The sequence below is a fragment of the Nelumbo nucifera genome, chromosome 5, assembly GCF_055504915.1.
Source record: "Nelumbo nucifera cultivar China Antique chromosome 5, China Antique-T2T, whole genome shotgun sequence".
Lineage (NCBI taxonomy): Eukaryota > Viridiplantae > Streptophyta > Magnoliopsida > Proteales > Nelumbonaceae > Nelumbo > Nelumbo nucifera.
In genome coordinates this window covers 63800882-63814852 of record NC_142653.1, presented here as the reverse complement: position 1 = coordinate 63814852, position 13971 = coordinate 63800882, and the positions used below count along the sequence as shown (strand labels likewise).

The 13971-nt window shown below is 36.7% G+C and overlaps 1 protein-coding gene across 2 annotated transcripts in view; it reads left to right on the top strand.

Moving 5' to 3' along the window:
- The window catches only part of LOC104588623 (uncharacterized), a 69512-nt gene that overhangs the window by 24555 nt on the left and 30986 nt on the right, over positions 1 to 13971 (top strand). For both annotated transcript variants that reach the window (XM_010246641.2, XM_010246640.2), the window contains exons 3-6: positions 1614 to 1657; positions 3926 to 3968; positions 4199 to 4423; positions 4568 to 4717. In XM_010246641.2, the coding sequence (XP_010244943.1) occupies positions 1614 to 1657; positions 3926 to 3968; positions 4199 to 4423; positions 4568 to 4717 (462 nt within the window). The remainder of the gene's footprint in view (positions 1 to 1613; positions 1658 to 3925; positions 3969 to 4198; positions 4424 to 4567; positions 4718 to 13971) is intronic.

Below are 13971 nucleotides of genomic sequence, written 5' to 3'. Positions count from 1 at the left end.
TAGAAGAAATTTAATGTTCTTAATAAAGAGAATTGCTATTTTTTTTCAATTAATATACATGCTAAATGGTATATAAAACTAGGGAACTAGCCAAAAGTTAGTCTTCTATATTATAAAATTATTGTCGCCTAGCGACTAGGCACTCTAGTTTTGCCTATTGCCTATACGCCTTGAAAACTATGGTTTGCGTGTATTGCTTCAGCATCTTTTTCCATTCTAGTAAATGGCATCTCAACAAAATTATTTCAGGCCTCGAGGGGCTTGAGACAAGGAGATTCCTCTCTCCTTTTCCATTTGTGATTGTGGCAGAGGTGTTGAGTGGATTGGTGGTTAAGGGAGTGGATTCAAGTATCATTGAAGGTTTAAAGTGGGTAGGGAAGGACTTCCCATTATTCACCCTTAGTTTGCAGACGACCCATTAATTTTCTTGGATGTTTCAATTGATCAGGTTCTTCATTTGAGGGCTATTCTTAAATACTTTGAGGTGCTGGTTGGTCAGAAAATCAACTTAAAAAACAGTGTTATGATTGGAGTTGGAGGGATTTCTCAATCATTGTTGGAAGATTGTGCAGCTGCATTGGGATGTTTGGTGGGAGAGTTTTCTTTAACAATTTGGGTTTACTGATTGGGGCCAAAGTTTCTCTCCTTGCAACATGGCAGCCTGTGTTGGATAGAATGGACCAAAGACTTGTGGGGTGGAAGGGGAAATATTTATCCTTGTGTGGGAGAATCATTTTGATAAAAGAGCGTCTCTTTCTAAATCTTTCGGTGTTTTATCTTTGTTGCTCAAAATTCCAGCATTAGTAGCAGAGGCAATTGAGAAGATGCAAAGAGAGGATGGTAGTTTTGGGATAAGGAGAGTAACAGTGCAATATTAGGAAAATGTTTTTGGAGGTTTGGGGTGGAAAGGAATTCTTTGTGGAGGAAGGTTGTGGCTTGTATGGAGTGTTGGATTTCGAGTGGGATTCGAAGGAGGTGAAATCATCCTATGGGGTGTGTGTTTGGGAGGGAATTATGAGTTTTCAGTAAGCATTTCTGGACTTTGTTCCTTTCAAGGTTGGGATTAATCCTAAAATATAGATCAAGGATGTATTTAGAAATCAATTTCCATGACAAACGTGATTATAACAAGAAATCTTTTTATTCGTAATAAAAGTCATATGCAACAGTATTGGACTCTGAGGGCATGCATTGCCCAACAGAAAGAGCAAAAACTAAGAAGAAGACACAATGTGTGAGATAGGGCGGATCATACCCTTTTCTTTCTGTTAATATTAAATCCACCAAAAGGCATTACCATCAGTTCAAAGCAATAGAACTAACAACAGATTTGGAAACTACAGATTGAAAGGATGCTTTCTTTTATCTGATTAGGATTATTTTCTCATTGGTGTGTGTAATATTATTTTTATTTATTTTGAAAGAATGCAGTATTTCTTAAATTATAATCCTTTCTTGCTGAATATGGAAAATGTTGGCATTACATATATTAATGCTTTCTAATTATGGGGTATATTGGATGGATGAACCACTACTTTATTAACATGAAGATTGCTTGCACTTATTTGCCATAATTTATTAAAATTGTTGGATTATTTCTTATGCCTGTGCAGGCTCTTTTGTCCCATCTTCCTCTAAAATTTCAAAGACTCAGACGGTATGTTCTCTAAACATAATTTTTTTCATGCATTTAATGGAGTAGATGTTATCAAAGCATTTTTTTTGGTCAGAAAAAGGAGAGCTGAAACTTATGTGAATTGAACATGGAACTTTTTGAGGAGATATCTAGTAATATGGAAATATTTTTCTGATAATAAATAAAAAAGTTTATTAAAGAAAAAATACATACATCGAGGTGATAAAAGAAAAAAGAATTGAAATATGGGCAAACTCTTAAATCTTCTTTTCAATAGGTGAAACAAGAAAAAGAATGTGCTACCTCAAGTGCCCCCATTAATATACTTTTTGCTAAGCTGATAAATTTGTTATTCAATGCAGTTTTAGCATTCTGTCTTTTGTAACAATAGCATTAACAGAATAAACTTCTTTCTGCACAATGAAAGGCTGCTGCGGTTAGAGTCCTGGAGGTATCACACGTGTTTCATCATCTCCTACCTATTTGATCAAAGGCCATAGTTGAAGGAGTTGATGGCATCCAACATTCCAGCACTGATGGCAAAGCTTGTTTGTGACAGGAGTTGATGGTGATTTCTGGGGTGTTTGTGAAGGATGTGGGAAAGATCAAAAGTACATTAGCCATGCTTGAAGCTTGTTTGGTTGGAAGCATCTTTGTTCTCCATCCGGGTGTAGGTGGACTCCTCAGGATGTGCTGGGCCTCTTTGATCCAAATTTCTTGAGACAACCAAAGAAAAGAGGAAGATTACTTTGGAAAGCAATGAGGACAGCTGCGGTTTGGACTATTTGGGAAGAAAGGAATTGAAGAATTTTCAATGATAAGAGCTGCACTGAGGTGGAAGTTATTGATTCAATTAAAGTAAAAGCTGCACACTGGGTGAAAACATTGGAGGCTTCTCACTGAATGATATTTTGAGATCTTGGAAAGAGGTAGCACTCTTGGCTCAATAAAAGGAAGGCAAGTTATGGTATGGAAACCCCTGGCTTCTAACTTCCTAAAGCTCCACTTTGATGGAAGTTTTATAGGCAATATAGTGCTGGCTGGGGTATAGGCAATAATGGGACTGGTTGGGTCTTCAGAAATTCAGAAGGAAGAGTTGTGGCTTTGTATTCAGGATCCTTGGAGCATGGTGATGCACTGACAGCAGAAATGGTCAGCTTATTGCAGGGGTTAAAGTTTGCTAAACAATTCGGTTTCCATAATCTAGAGGTGGAAGTGGACTCTTAGATGGTCATCTCTTGGACAAGATGCACTACCCAAATCCATTGGATTTTCTGACACATTTAGGGATTGAGAACTTAATGAAGGAGCTAAATGTTTCTTTTAAATGGGTGAGAAGAACAGCAAAGGGAATGACAAACACTCTAGCCAAACAAGGGGCTTTAAGACGGCATTTATTTTGGGCAAATCTGTGCACTTTTGTTGTTTGGGGTGGACCTTACATCCACCTTCTTGTAACCTTTAAGTTTGCATTAATAAAATTACTTTCTACTGATCAGAAAAAAAAACAGCTGAAGATGCTGAACTGAAATCCTTATTGCTTTGTCTTTTAGTGAACAAGTTTTTAAGGAGGTTGTGGGTTGATTAGTGGCTGAAACCGGAATTGTATTGATCACTGTACCCTTGCAAGTTTTATTATTTATTTATTTATTTTGTCAATTAAAAGACAAAGCAGTAATTCTTTTAGTTCAGCAACTTCAGTCATTATCAAACGTTCCCTATGTGTGTCAATTGAACCTAAATAAGAAAATAATAAAAAGAATCTAGTACAAGATTAATAATATTAGTACTATAAAACTACAGCATTAATAATTTAGTCTAATAATATTTATTGTACTACTATTAATAACATAAAATAAAAATATAAAAATCATTATATGGTGTCTTGCATATAAATCTTTAGGTGTTTGGGCGAGGCGACCCTCCAAGAGCGCCTTATCACCTAGGTGTGGCCTTGACAACTATGGTTTCTGGGGAATAATATAATTGATGTTAATGTTGCAATTTGAAACATGATATTGTCTAAGGTAAACTAATTTTTTTCTCTTGATTAGCATATTCATGTATAAATTCAGAAAGGAGGGAGCTTGTGGTCATTTTTAAACTGATTGACAAGAGGGGAAAATTTTCTGAACTAAGAAGCCCCTCGTAGTTTTCCCGTTTTATAAAATTATCTAATTTAATCATACCTAACTGATTTTATGATTTCTGACAATCAAAAAGAATTGATCATATGATTTACAATATATAACTTGGAGGATTATGACCAGTTGGATCTTTACATTGCAGGTGTATATCTATAAATTCATTTTTCATCTTGAACATGCTTCAGGTGATCTGAATCTCTATCTTTTCTTTTTTTTTGATATTATATTTTTTTTTATTGTACTTTCTTCCCTCTTTGATGCTCAGATGATTTTGCTTTTTCATGTTTTTATTCGTCTGGTGTATTCTCTGATGACATGGCTTTGTATTGGGAAATGGCTTACTCTAAAATCTATAAGCATCTGTTTGGAAAGTATTGTTAATTATTCTATCTTTGTTTTTATTTGCACTTGGCAGGCATTTGAGCCTCCACTTGACATGAGCCAGGACATAGACATTTGTGAACATGAAGATCCAGAAAGTGCCCCTGAATATCAACTCCACTCTGGGGAGAGAAATTTTTGTTCTTGTCAATCAGTCTCTACTAGTGGAAGAATGTCTTCTTCCAAAACTGATCTCACTAGTCCTGATTGTGGCAGAGATCTGACTTGCATCTCACTAAAAGGGAAGAGTAACAATGAGGTGCCTATCACAACTTCTGAACAAATATTTATTTTGTTTTGATCAGTAACAAGATCAAGTGACCATTTATTTATATTTATATTTAGAATGTAAAATATATTGGCTTTTTTCATTTAGAAATTTGACTTATGTAGATAACAACAGGAGGTACGGATGGAAAGTGTCTCTGAACCTGTGAATGAAAGCCAGCCTGTGAACTCAGAAGATAGCAAAGTATCAAGTAGAGTTCATGATGATGCCAGAATTGTAAACAATCAAATGGAACTTTATCCAACTTCTGATTCCAATGGAAATGTAAGAATCTTTTGTTATTGTTGTTGTGTCATTACTCGTTAAACCATTGTTGTTTACTGAACAAAAAGGCATTATTGTTGTTATCAAGATGATCAGAGGCATGGTTTGCATAACCAAAAGGTAACAGTAAGAACTAAAGTCAGTTATAGCTACAACATATTGCGGCTGGTTTTTGGCAGAAGTTAGGTCAGACTGCATATTTGATGGGATTATGTAGGTTTGCATTCAGGGCCATTACTGGGAGTAATGGTAAGATCTCAGGCTATTAAGCATAAGAATGTGGTTTGAAGTCTGAGAGAGGCCACTTTGTGCAAAAAAAATGCCAATAGGTCTTTGATCTTTTTGGTCATAGGTGGATTGTGTCTCTGCAGATTGGAAATCTCTTTGACTCCACAACCTTCAGTTGGCCAAAGAAGAGGGGTAAAGTCATGTGGAGATGCCTTAGGGCTGCTATGATATGGATGGTGTGGGAGGAGAGAAATGTTAGAGTCTTCTTCAGTGACAGAGAAAGGAGTGTGAAAGCATGTGGGAGTGTATTCTTAATAGAGCTATACATTCGGTTAAAGCCTCAAACTTGTTCTCAGATTTCTCTGTTGATGACTTGTGGAGAAACTGGGGAGCTGTAGCTAGAAGTTCTACCACAAGGAACAGACCAGTGGTAGCTTGGGAACCTCCTGACAAAGGCTCTATCAAGTTGAACTTTGATGGCGGCAGCCTAGGGAACCCAGGTCCAGCTGGTATAGGAGGGGTTTTTAGGAATAATGAAGGACTTATTGTTGCTGTATTCTCAGGCCCGGTTGGAATAGGGGACTCAGTTTTTCCAGAGTTCCAAGAAGTCTTGCAAGCAGTACAGATTGGTAGACAGCTAAATTTTGACAGACTGTTCATTGAAGGTGACTCTAAATTGATAATAGGGTGGCTGAAGGAACCAGAAACAGTGAGTTGGAAGTACAATGAATCTATGAAAAAGTTCAAATGGCTAGTTAGAGACATGACAGTTCTTGCGAAATGGGAAAGGCAGTCTGCAAATGGGATGGCTGATTATTTTACGAAGATGGGGGTGTTTAAGTCTGAACCATTTTTGGCTCAGTTGTAATTTGGGTTGTTGTAGAATGGGGGGTCGTACCTCGCATCCCTATTGGGATGGCTTGTCTTGTAAATCTTGATGTAATCTTTCTTTATTAATAAAATTTTATCATTTATCAAAAAAAAAAAATCCGGTTCAACCCTCCCAAGATCCCATATAGCTGGGATCAACATTGATCAATTGCCTTTTATGTAGGTTTGCACTCAGGCCGTGACCCAACTGAAATTGCAACTTTTGCATGGGTTGGCCTTGAATTTTCACTGTTGGCTGGGCCTTGGCTAGAAAATTCAGATTTAACCTCAATTAGTTTGGGCTTGGGTTGAGGCCTCAAGTAGCCTGAGATAGAATTAAAAACCAACTTGAGATGGGTTGACCTATAATATATTTACCCTTGTATAATATGCATTCTGTATTTATTGAGATATTCTAGTGGTTTTTTAATTATTTTGCAGCAGAAAATAAAAAATATGTAGAATCATGATAAACCAAGATCACACCCGTGGTGGTGTACAAAACCCTAGTTTAAAAATTAATTTAAACTATATACCTTGTGAAGATTGATTTGCACAATACGCTGTCAAGAAAACTACTTTGGTTCTCTTTTTCAATCTTGCAAATGTTTGGCTTCCAAGATAGTCCACACAAAGCAATAGCAAATCAAAGCTCCAATTCTCCTAGTAGAATTCAATCAAAGTGAAAAGGAAGAGGGAGAAGCAAGGTTTAAAGTATTGGAAATGCAAGGTCTATCAGAAAGACAATTTTAAGAGACGTATCGGGATACACTTTGGATACGCATGGATACGGATGAAAAATCAAGATATGCATAAATATGCTAGTCGCTAGAAAAATCAAATAAATCCTAAAAAATATATTAATAGCAATAGTTACTAGTTTTATATGATTGTAAATAAGTTATTTAAAAGTAAAAAATAAACTATAATTTTGATGGTTTATATAAAGTTTGAGATATCGAGACACACTTAGCAATTATTGACAAATGATGGAATAACTAAAATGTGAAAAACAAAAAAAAAACTAAAATGTATATGGTTATACATTAGTTTTAAAATGATCAACACAACTTATCTTAATATTTATTGATATATGAATTTTAATAATTAATTCTAACATTTATTGAGAAGCATACACTATGAAAAAGAGAAAATTTACTTAAAAAGAAAAATGCATAAACCTATAGCAAGCAAATGAACGTGGCTTAGTGGTGAACCTCTGGTCGTTAGAACCTAATGGCCAAGGTTCAAATCTTGCTATTGCTAAGGTTTATAGTTTTGTACCAACAAAACGAATTTAATGAGAGAGATGATTATTAATTAACGAAATTAATGGGAGAATTCAAATTTAAAATTATGCATTAATTATAGGAGTAATTAACTAGTTAATGAGAGAGAGAGAGAGAAATTATACTTAAATATAAGAGTAAATACGAAATTAATGAGAGATAATTCACCCTTAAATATAGTTTAATGAAATTAATGAGAGAGGAGGGGACTTAATTGTATCAACCTGTATTGGACTGTTTCGGGCTTGTATCGGCCGATACAGACCCAAAACAGTCCGATGCAGGCCTGTATCTGTTTGATACATACAAAAAGGAATGCTATAGATGATTTCTATATGTTCTGTGTATCAGACTTGTGCTGGAACGATACGTATTGACCGATATGGTCCAATAAGTTGTGAAATTTTGAACCTTGGGGAGAAGTGGTTGGGCAGCTCTTGGAATTATGCTAATGATCCTATTAGTGATTAGGGTTTTAGTTAGGCAGAAAAAGTGTCTCAAAAAACCTAGGGCCATCCCATGCACTCCTTTTATAGAGGTTGGCTCCTATTGCAGTTAGGAGAGCTTATCTCATAAGTTTCCCATAATTGTAATTAGGTCCCTTCACTAAGACCCCTCTTAGTGATTATCTGCGTTTTGTCCCTTAGTGTGTGTGACCTCTTAGGTTCAATATCATTAGGTAGTGGTAAATGATGCCAAACCCCTTCAACATCCTACATGGAACTCCTTCCTTTTGAATTGAATTAAGACTCCTTTAATTCTCCCTTGAATGTGAATAATTGATCATTATTAATAGGGTTCCATAGATCATGAGTGACACCTAGTAGCATGTCATGACCATCCTAATAGTTTGAACTCGACAGATTGAACCTTTCCATCTACACTCTACAGTCACCATGCAATTGGATCCTTCTATCATACAATGTCCCCAAAGTGCAAAGGGCCATGGTGAATATGTCCAACCCTATTGACTCAATCATATGTCCTACTCAATTCATGATGACTCATATGCTGACACTTGGAACTCTTTCCATGAATTATAATGCCTTGGCCAAAGACTTCTTGAGTCACATTGATCTCAGTTGCATAGGACATTCTCCTCTTCTTGGAGAGTGATAGGTTTCATTTTGTGCTTTCTCATACCTCCATGCATAAGACACTATAGCCAATGTGTGCATGCTTAAATCCCTTGATTAGGGCAAAAGTGTGTGCATCATCAAACTGTAGCACCTCATACACAAGATATCCATGATGCCTCAGGTCTAAGGATCATTTACATGATTGCGATGATAGAATTGGTTATTGACAATGGATTCCATGTAACTGTTCTATTAATGGGTCAATTTTAGAGAAATTGTTCTCTAACAAGCACCCACGTAAGGCAAGAATAATATGTGCCATTATCTGGATTACCAAAACCCTCTTGATAATCCTATGATTGGGAGCTATTTTAGGATCTTGTACCAAGGACAAATATATCTCAAATTTCTGAGCACTTAAGAATATACCAACTTGACGGCGATACTATGGACTACTCATATAATTATAAGCAAAAAGAAATGAATGAAATTTGCCTAATTTCTATTAAAGTAAAATATGAATAGTACAAGATTGCCCTTTTACATTATCACTAAATTCGTTTTAAGGCATACGACTAACAATCACCCATTTGCACTAAAGCCAATCTGCCATGTATCTCATACCCATCTTCTCAAGATGATTCTCCAATTGGATTTGCCGAGTTAAGGCCTTAGTGGATTTGCAAGGTTATTACTTTATTTGCATATGCTATTTTCTGCACAGCCACATTGCCTCTGCCAATGTCAGAGACATAGTTTTCAAGGCGCCAAGGCGAGGCTAGGCAATGGATTTTTTTATGTTAAAAACATAGATCCTAGGGTGGTTCCCTAGGTACCATACCCATATTTCCTTAATAATTATTCATAATTTTCATAAGAAAAGTATAAAGTTCATATTAAAGTATAGAAAATCAACATATTCATGAGAAGAAAAAGAAGGAAAATAAAACTCAAAAAATATAGGGGCTGAACCCTTATTTTTGTTATAGGAAAAGAAGAAAAGAAAAAGTATTGGTGGTAGTAGTAGTAGTAGAAGAAGAAGAATATATGGAAGAGGAAAATGTGCTGATTAGATAAAATTTTAAGTTCTTCCTTACTGATTGGTTCAGCTTTTTAAGTCTTTGATGGTTCAATACAGCATTTAGCAGTGTTTGTGTTGATTAAACCCTAATAAATAAGAATAATAAAAACAAATTAGTATATAAACACACAAAATGATTATTTTAGTTTAATATTGTCTATTTTATAATTATAATATCAAAAAAGAATGAATAAAAAAGTACTTTATAGTAGGAAGTAGAAAACTGCTTGGCGATTAGGCGAGGCGAGCCTCAAAGGGTGCCTTGTCGCCTAGGCATTGCCTTGACAACTATGACTCAGAGACTACTATTCTTTATCCAAATAGCTTTCTTTGCTACACCTGATGCAGCTATGTACTTGACTTCAGTGGTTGAATTGGTTGTAGTACTCTGCTTAAAACTTTTAGTTGACGACTCCACCATTACAGGTGAAAATAAATCTTGATGTAGACTTTCTATAGCCAACATTTGATTGGAAGTCAAAATCTGTGAAGCCCTCAAGCTTCAAATCTTCTCCTCCATAAACCAATAACATATCCTTTGTCCTTCTCAAGTACTTAAGGATGTTATTAATTTCAATCCAGTGTTCTAAACCTGGATTTGATTGATATTTGTTGGTAACACTTGTAACATGTGCGGTATTGGGCCTTGTACATGGCATCGCATACATGAGGCTCTCACTGCAGAAGCATATGGGATTCTACTCACATCTCCTTGGAGAGGTGAGTTCTGTGTCTAAAGGGCAGTAAACCTCTTTTGAAATTCTCCATATTGAACAATTTCAAAATCTTTTCTATGTACATTGATTGGGACAGCCCACACAATCTCCCAGATCCATCTCTATACCTTGATTCCTAAGATGTAGGATGTTTCATCCAGATCCTTCATGGAGAAATGTGACAACTAAATTTTGACTGATGTCATTAAGCCAGTGTTGTTGCCCATATCATTAGGCCAGTTTCATCTATGTACTTGTCTTACAACCCTGTATGGTTCCAACTTCTCCTCCTCTCAGCATCAAATTAATTACTTACCAATTGGACTTCCACCAGTGAGCAACCTTGATGTGGTGTGTTCATTCCCTGATTCTGGTTCTCCTTGCAAATCACCTGCGATTCCAGACCCTTTTCTATTGCTATATCTCCCACTAGCCACACATCTTCTCTTTGATGGAATTCGTTCTCATAGACCTTCTCCTTCCCTCCTCCAACCACTGAAACCTTCTTACCTTTTCAAACCTAGTTATCATCCACATCCATAAACCATTCTTCCTTCGAAAGGTGAGGGGAACAGCTGTTTTGGTGTCGAAGGTTCAGGAGGCCATTGCTTGAAAGGGAGATAGATGAATGCATTGCACTGTTAGAGTAGTTGGAAAGTGTGAAAATTGTAGTCCATTCAAGAGATGAGACTGATGAGCCATGGTGGAAGGAATGTTCGAACTGAAAATTTACTATGAAATCATTTTACCTTGCATTTGTTAGGGACCAATTGGCCTCAAATCAGATTGAAGGTGTTTAGGGCAATCTGGTCCTTCCTAGGGTAGAGGAAGGATGGTGAATTGACAGCAGATCACTATTGGCTTCATTTGGAGCTTGTTCACAGCTATGGTTGGGATGAGAAACTTTCAGCCAAGGTGTCCTTCAGAGGTTTTTTTCACTGTGGAAAGAAAGACAGAAGTTTGTTCGAGGATAAAGCTTGGAAGTTGGATAGGCTTGTGGTGGCTACTGGAAAATCTGTATCAGATTGGGTCCTGGTTTTGCTAGAACTTGATCAAGTCAACAGAGAAGACCTGGGGGATAGTCATGGGAAAGTTCTGGGCAAGGTTCAAATATTGATACAATTCCCAAAAATTGCATATCATAAGTTTTCAAAAAGTGAAACTCTTTCGTTTTTTTTTTCTTTCTTTTTTTCTATGTTTTGGTTTAATACTTCACAAATAGGTATATTAAAGTCCCAACACTCGGTATTAATCATTTCAGTGACCCTCGATGCTTATACGATAGATACAATACAATGCGATACATACATATGGATACTTTGAACCTTGGTTTTGGGGTTACAAATTTGTAACTTGGATGATATGATTTGTTGTGGTTTTCTTTTATTTTGTTTTGATATGGTGATATTAATGCTTTGTTGTGGTTAGGTGTTGCCTTAACACTTGTCTTGATTTTATTCTTTTTCTTTTTTAATGATTTTTTTTTTCTATTTACCTATCAAAAAAAAAAAAACAAAACAAAAGAAAAGAAGGCCCAAGTTCACAATGCTAGGCCTCACACACTCCCCCTCAAGCTGAGCATAGATATCTTTCATTCGTACCTTGCATAACAGCTCCATAAATCTTGCCTTGGTGAGCCCCTTGGTAAAAACATCAGCCGGTTGCATTGTAGATGGCATATAAGGAATATAGAGGTTCACAAAAACTATTCTTTCCGGAACAAAGTGTCTATCAGTGACAAACATCCAGACTGAAATAAGAACTCTAGTTTATTAGCAAAAGGGTGGCCCAAATGTCTATGCTAAAGTGTCACAAATTGTTTCTGCAAACAACTTTTGAATTCAGAGTAGTAGATAACTAGATAAGATAACAAAGGAGAAGAAGAAGAATCATGTGGCTGTACAAATTCCAAGGCAAACAATTTTCTTAGCCTATGCCCCTTCCCCTTCACCACTTCAGTGTGTTGGGCCTGTATCAAACAACCATCACAGGGAAAAGAGACAACATTACCATCATTGACTAACTAACCAATAGAAATCAGATTGGTAGTGAGTTTTGGAACAAAAAGGGTTTTATGCAGAAGAATCTGGGCAGTAGCAGATATAGAAAGCATGAATCAAGTAAGGTGTTTTAAGAGACTGACTGTAACCGGAGTATGCTCCAGTTATGTGATTGGAATTGGAGGCACCGGAGTCGATAATCTAGACATGACTAGGTGAGGAACAGTAAGATGAAGACATATTAGACAAGCCAATGGCTAAGAATGCAGAGGAGATGGCCGAAGACACAAGCTGTTGCATTTTTTCTTCAGTAAAGGCACCATACATATCACCTTTCAATCCAAAGGAAGAAGTTACAGAGACATCATCTGGTCCCTCAACAATAGTCTGATAAGCTTTCATCTGGGTCTTTTCAGTCCCCTGATTCTGGCCCTTAGGTGGTCTTGTTGGACTTTCACTGATTATATGTCCTTGTTGTTTGCAATAGGTGCACAAGTTCCTCTACTTGCAATGAGATGCAACATGTCCATACTCCGTACATTCATATCACTTCACTTTGGATAAATATCTCTTCTATTTGGGCTTGTTTGCAAGAAATACTATCTCTATCCCCGAAACAGATTTTCCAATGATAGTAGATTGAGTAACCAAATGCGTTTCTTCTCTCAGTAATTTTCCCAACATTGTATCAAGTGAAAGAGTACTGCCTTTACTCAGAATATTGGCCCTTATAATCTCATACTCAGGCTTTAGATGCATTAATAAATGCATAGCCTCTGATTGCCAAGTTGCTTTTTCAAAGCCTTAATACAATAGGCAGAGGCCCCAAGGTTAACTAACTCATATTTTTTCTAGTTCACAAAACCAGCATAATATTCCTAAATTCTCCTCTCCCTAACTATATGAAAATATTTTGTTCTCAATTTGGTACTAATGAGAAAGATTGGACTGCTGATATACCTTCTCTTTGTACGAATATCAAGATATCATTTGCAATTTGCAGATGATATCTTGGTTTTTTGTGATGGGGGAGGTAGAGAAGGGATAGAAAATTTGAAGCTGGTAGTAAAGCTCTTTGAAAGGATTTCCAATTTGAAAATCAATTGCTCTAAAAGTGTATTGGCTGGAATCAACTTGGGGGATGATGATTTGAGAGAAATGGCAGACTCGTTGGGTTGTGAGAAAGGGAATTGGCCTCTGTGTTACTTAGGATTACCCTTTGGTGGCAACCCTAGATCAGTTAGATTTTGGACCTCGGTAGTGGAGAGGTTTGAGAAAAGGCTAGCAAGCTGGAAAAGGAATTATATTTTGTTGGGAGGGAGAATAACATTGATCAAATCCACTTCAGCAAATCTTCCAGTGTACTTCATGTCAGCTTTTAGGGTGCTCCAAGTAGTGGTGAAAAGGATTGAAAAGATTATGAGAGATTTCCTTTGAGAGCCTGGGGAGGGGAAGAATGATCACTTGATTAGCTGGGATAAGGTTAAAGTTGAAGCAGGAAGGGGGATTGGGCATTGGAAATGTTAGGTTAAAAAATTTGGTTTTGTTGAGTAAATGGCTTTGGAGATTCCCTAAAAATGAGAGGTTGTGGAATATAGTTATCTCAAGTATCCATGACATTCTTCATGTGTTCCTCATTCATATAAGGTATGATTTAGCTTTGGGTCAGAGAATAAGGTTCTGGGAGGATATCTGGGTTGGGAATCCCCCTTGTTTGAGGTTTTTCCCTCTCTTTTTGGGCTCTCTATCTCTAGTTTTAAAGGAAAGCCAGTGTGTCATTTTATCAACTTGTCCTCTTCCTAGTCAGGCTTGAATTGGAATCTAGGCTTTACTAGAAATCTTAGAGAGTCGGAAATTCCCAGTGTTTCTTCTTTGCTTAGCATGTTGAACTCGGTGGTATTGGGGGATGGTGGTTCAGTTTCCAGAGTGTGGGCTCTACTTAATCACTCAGGGGTTTATTCATGCAAATCCTTCTTAAATTCTCTTGTAGC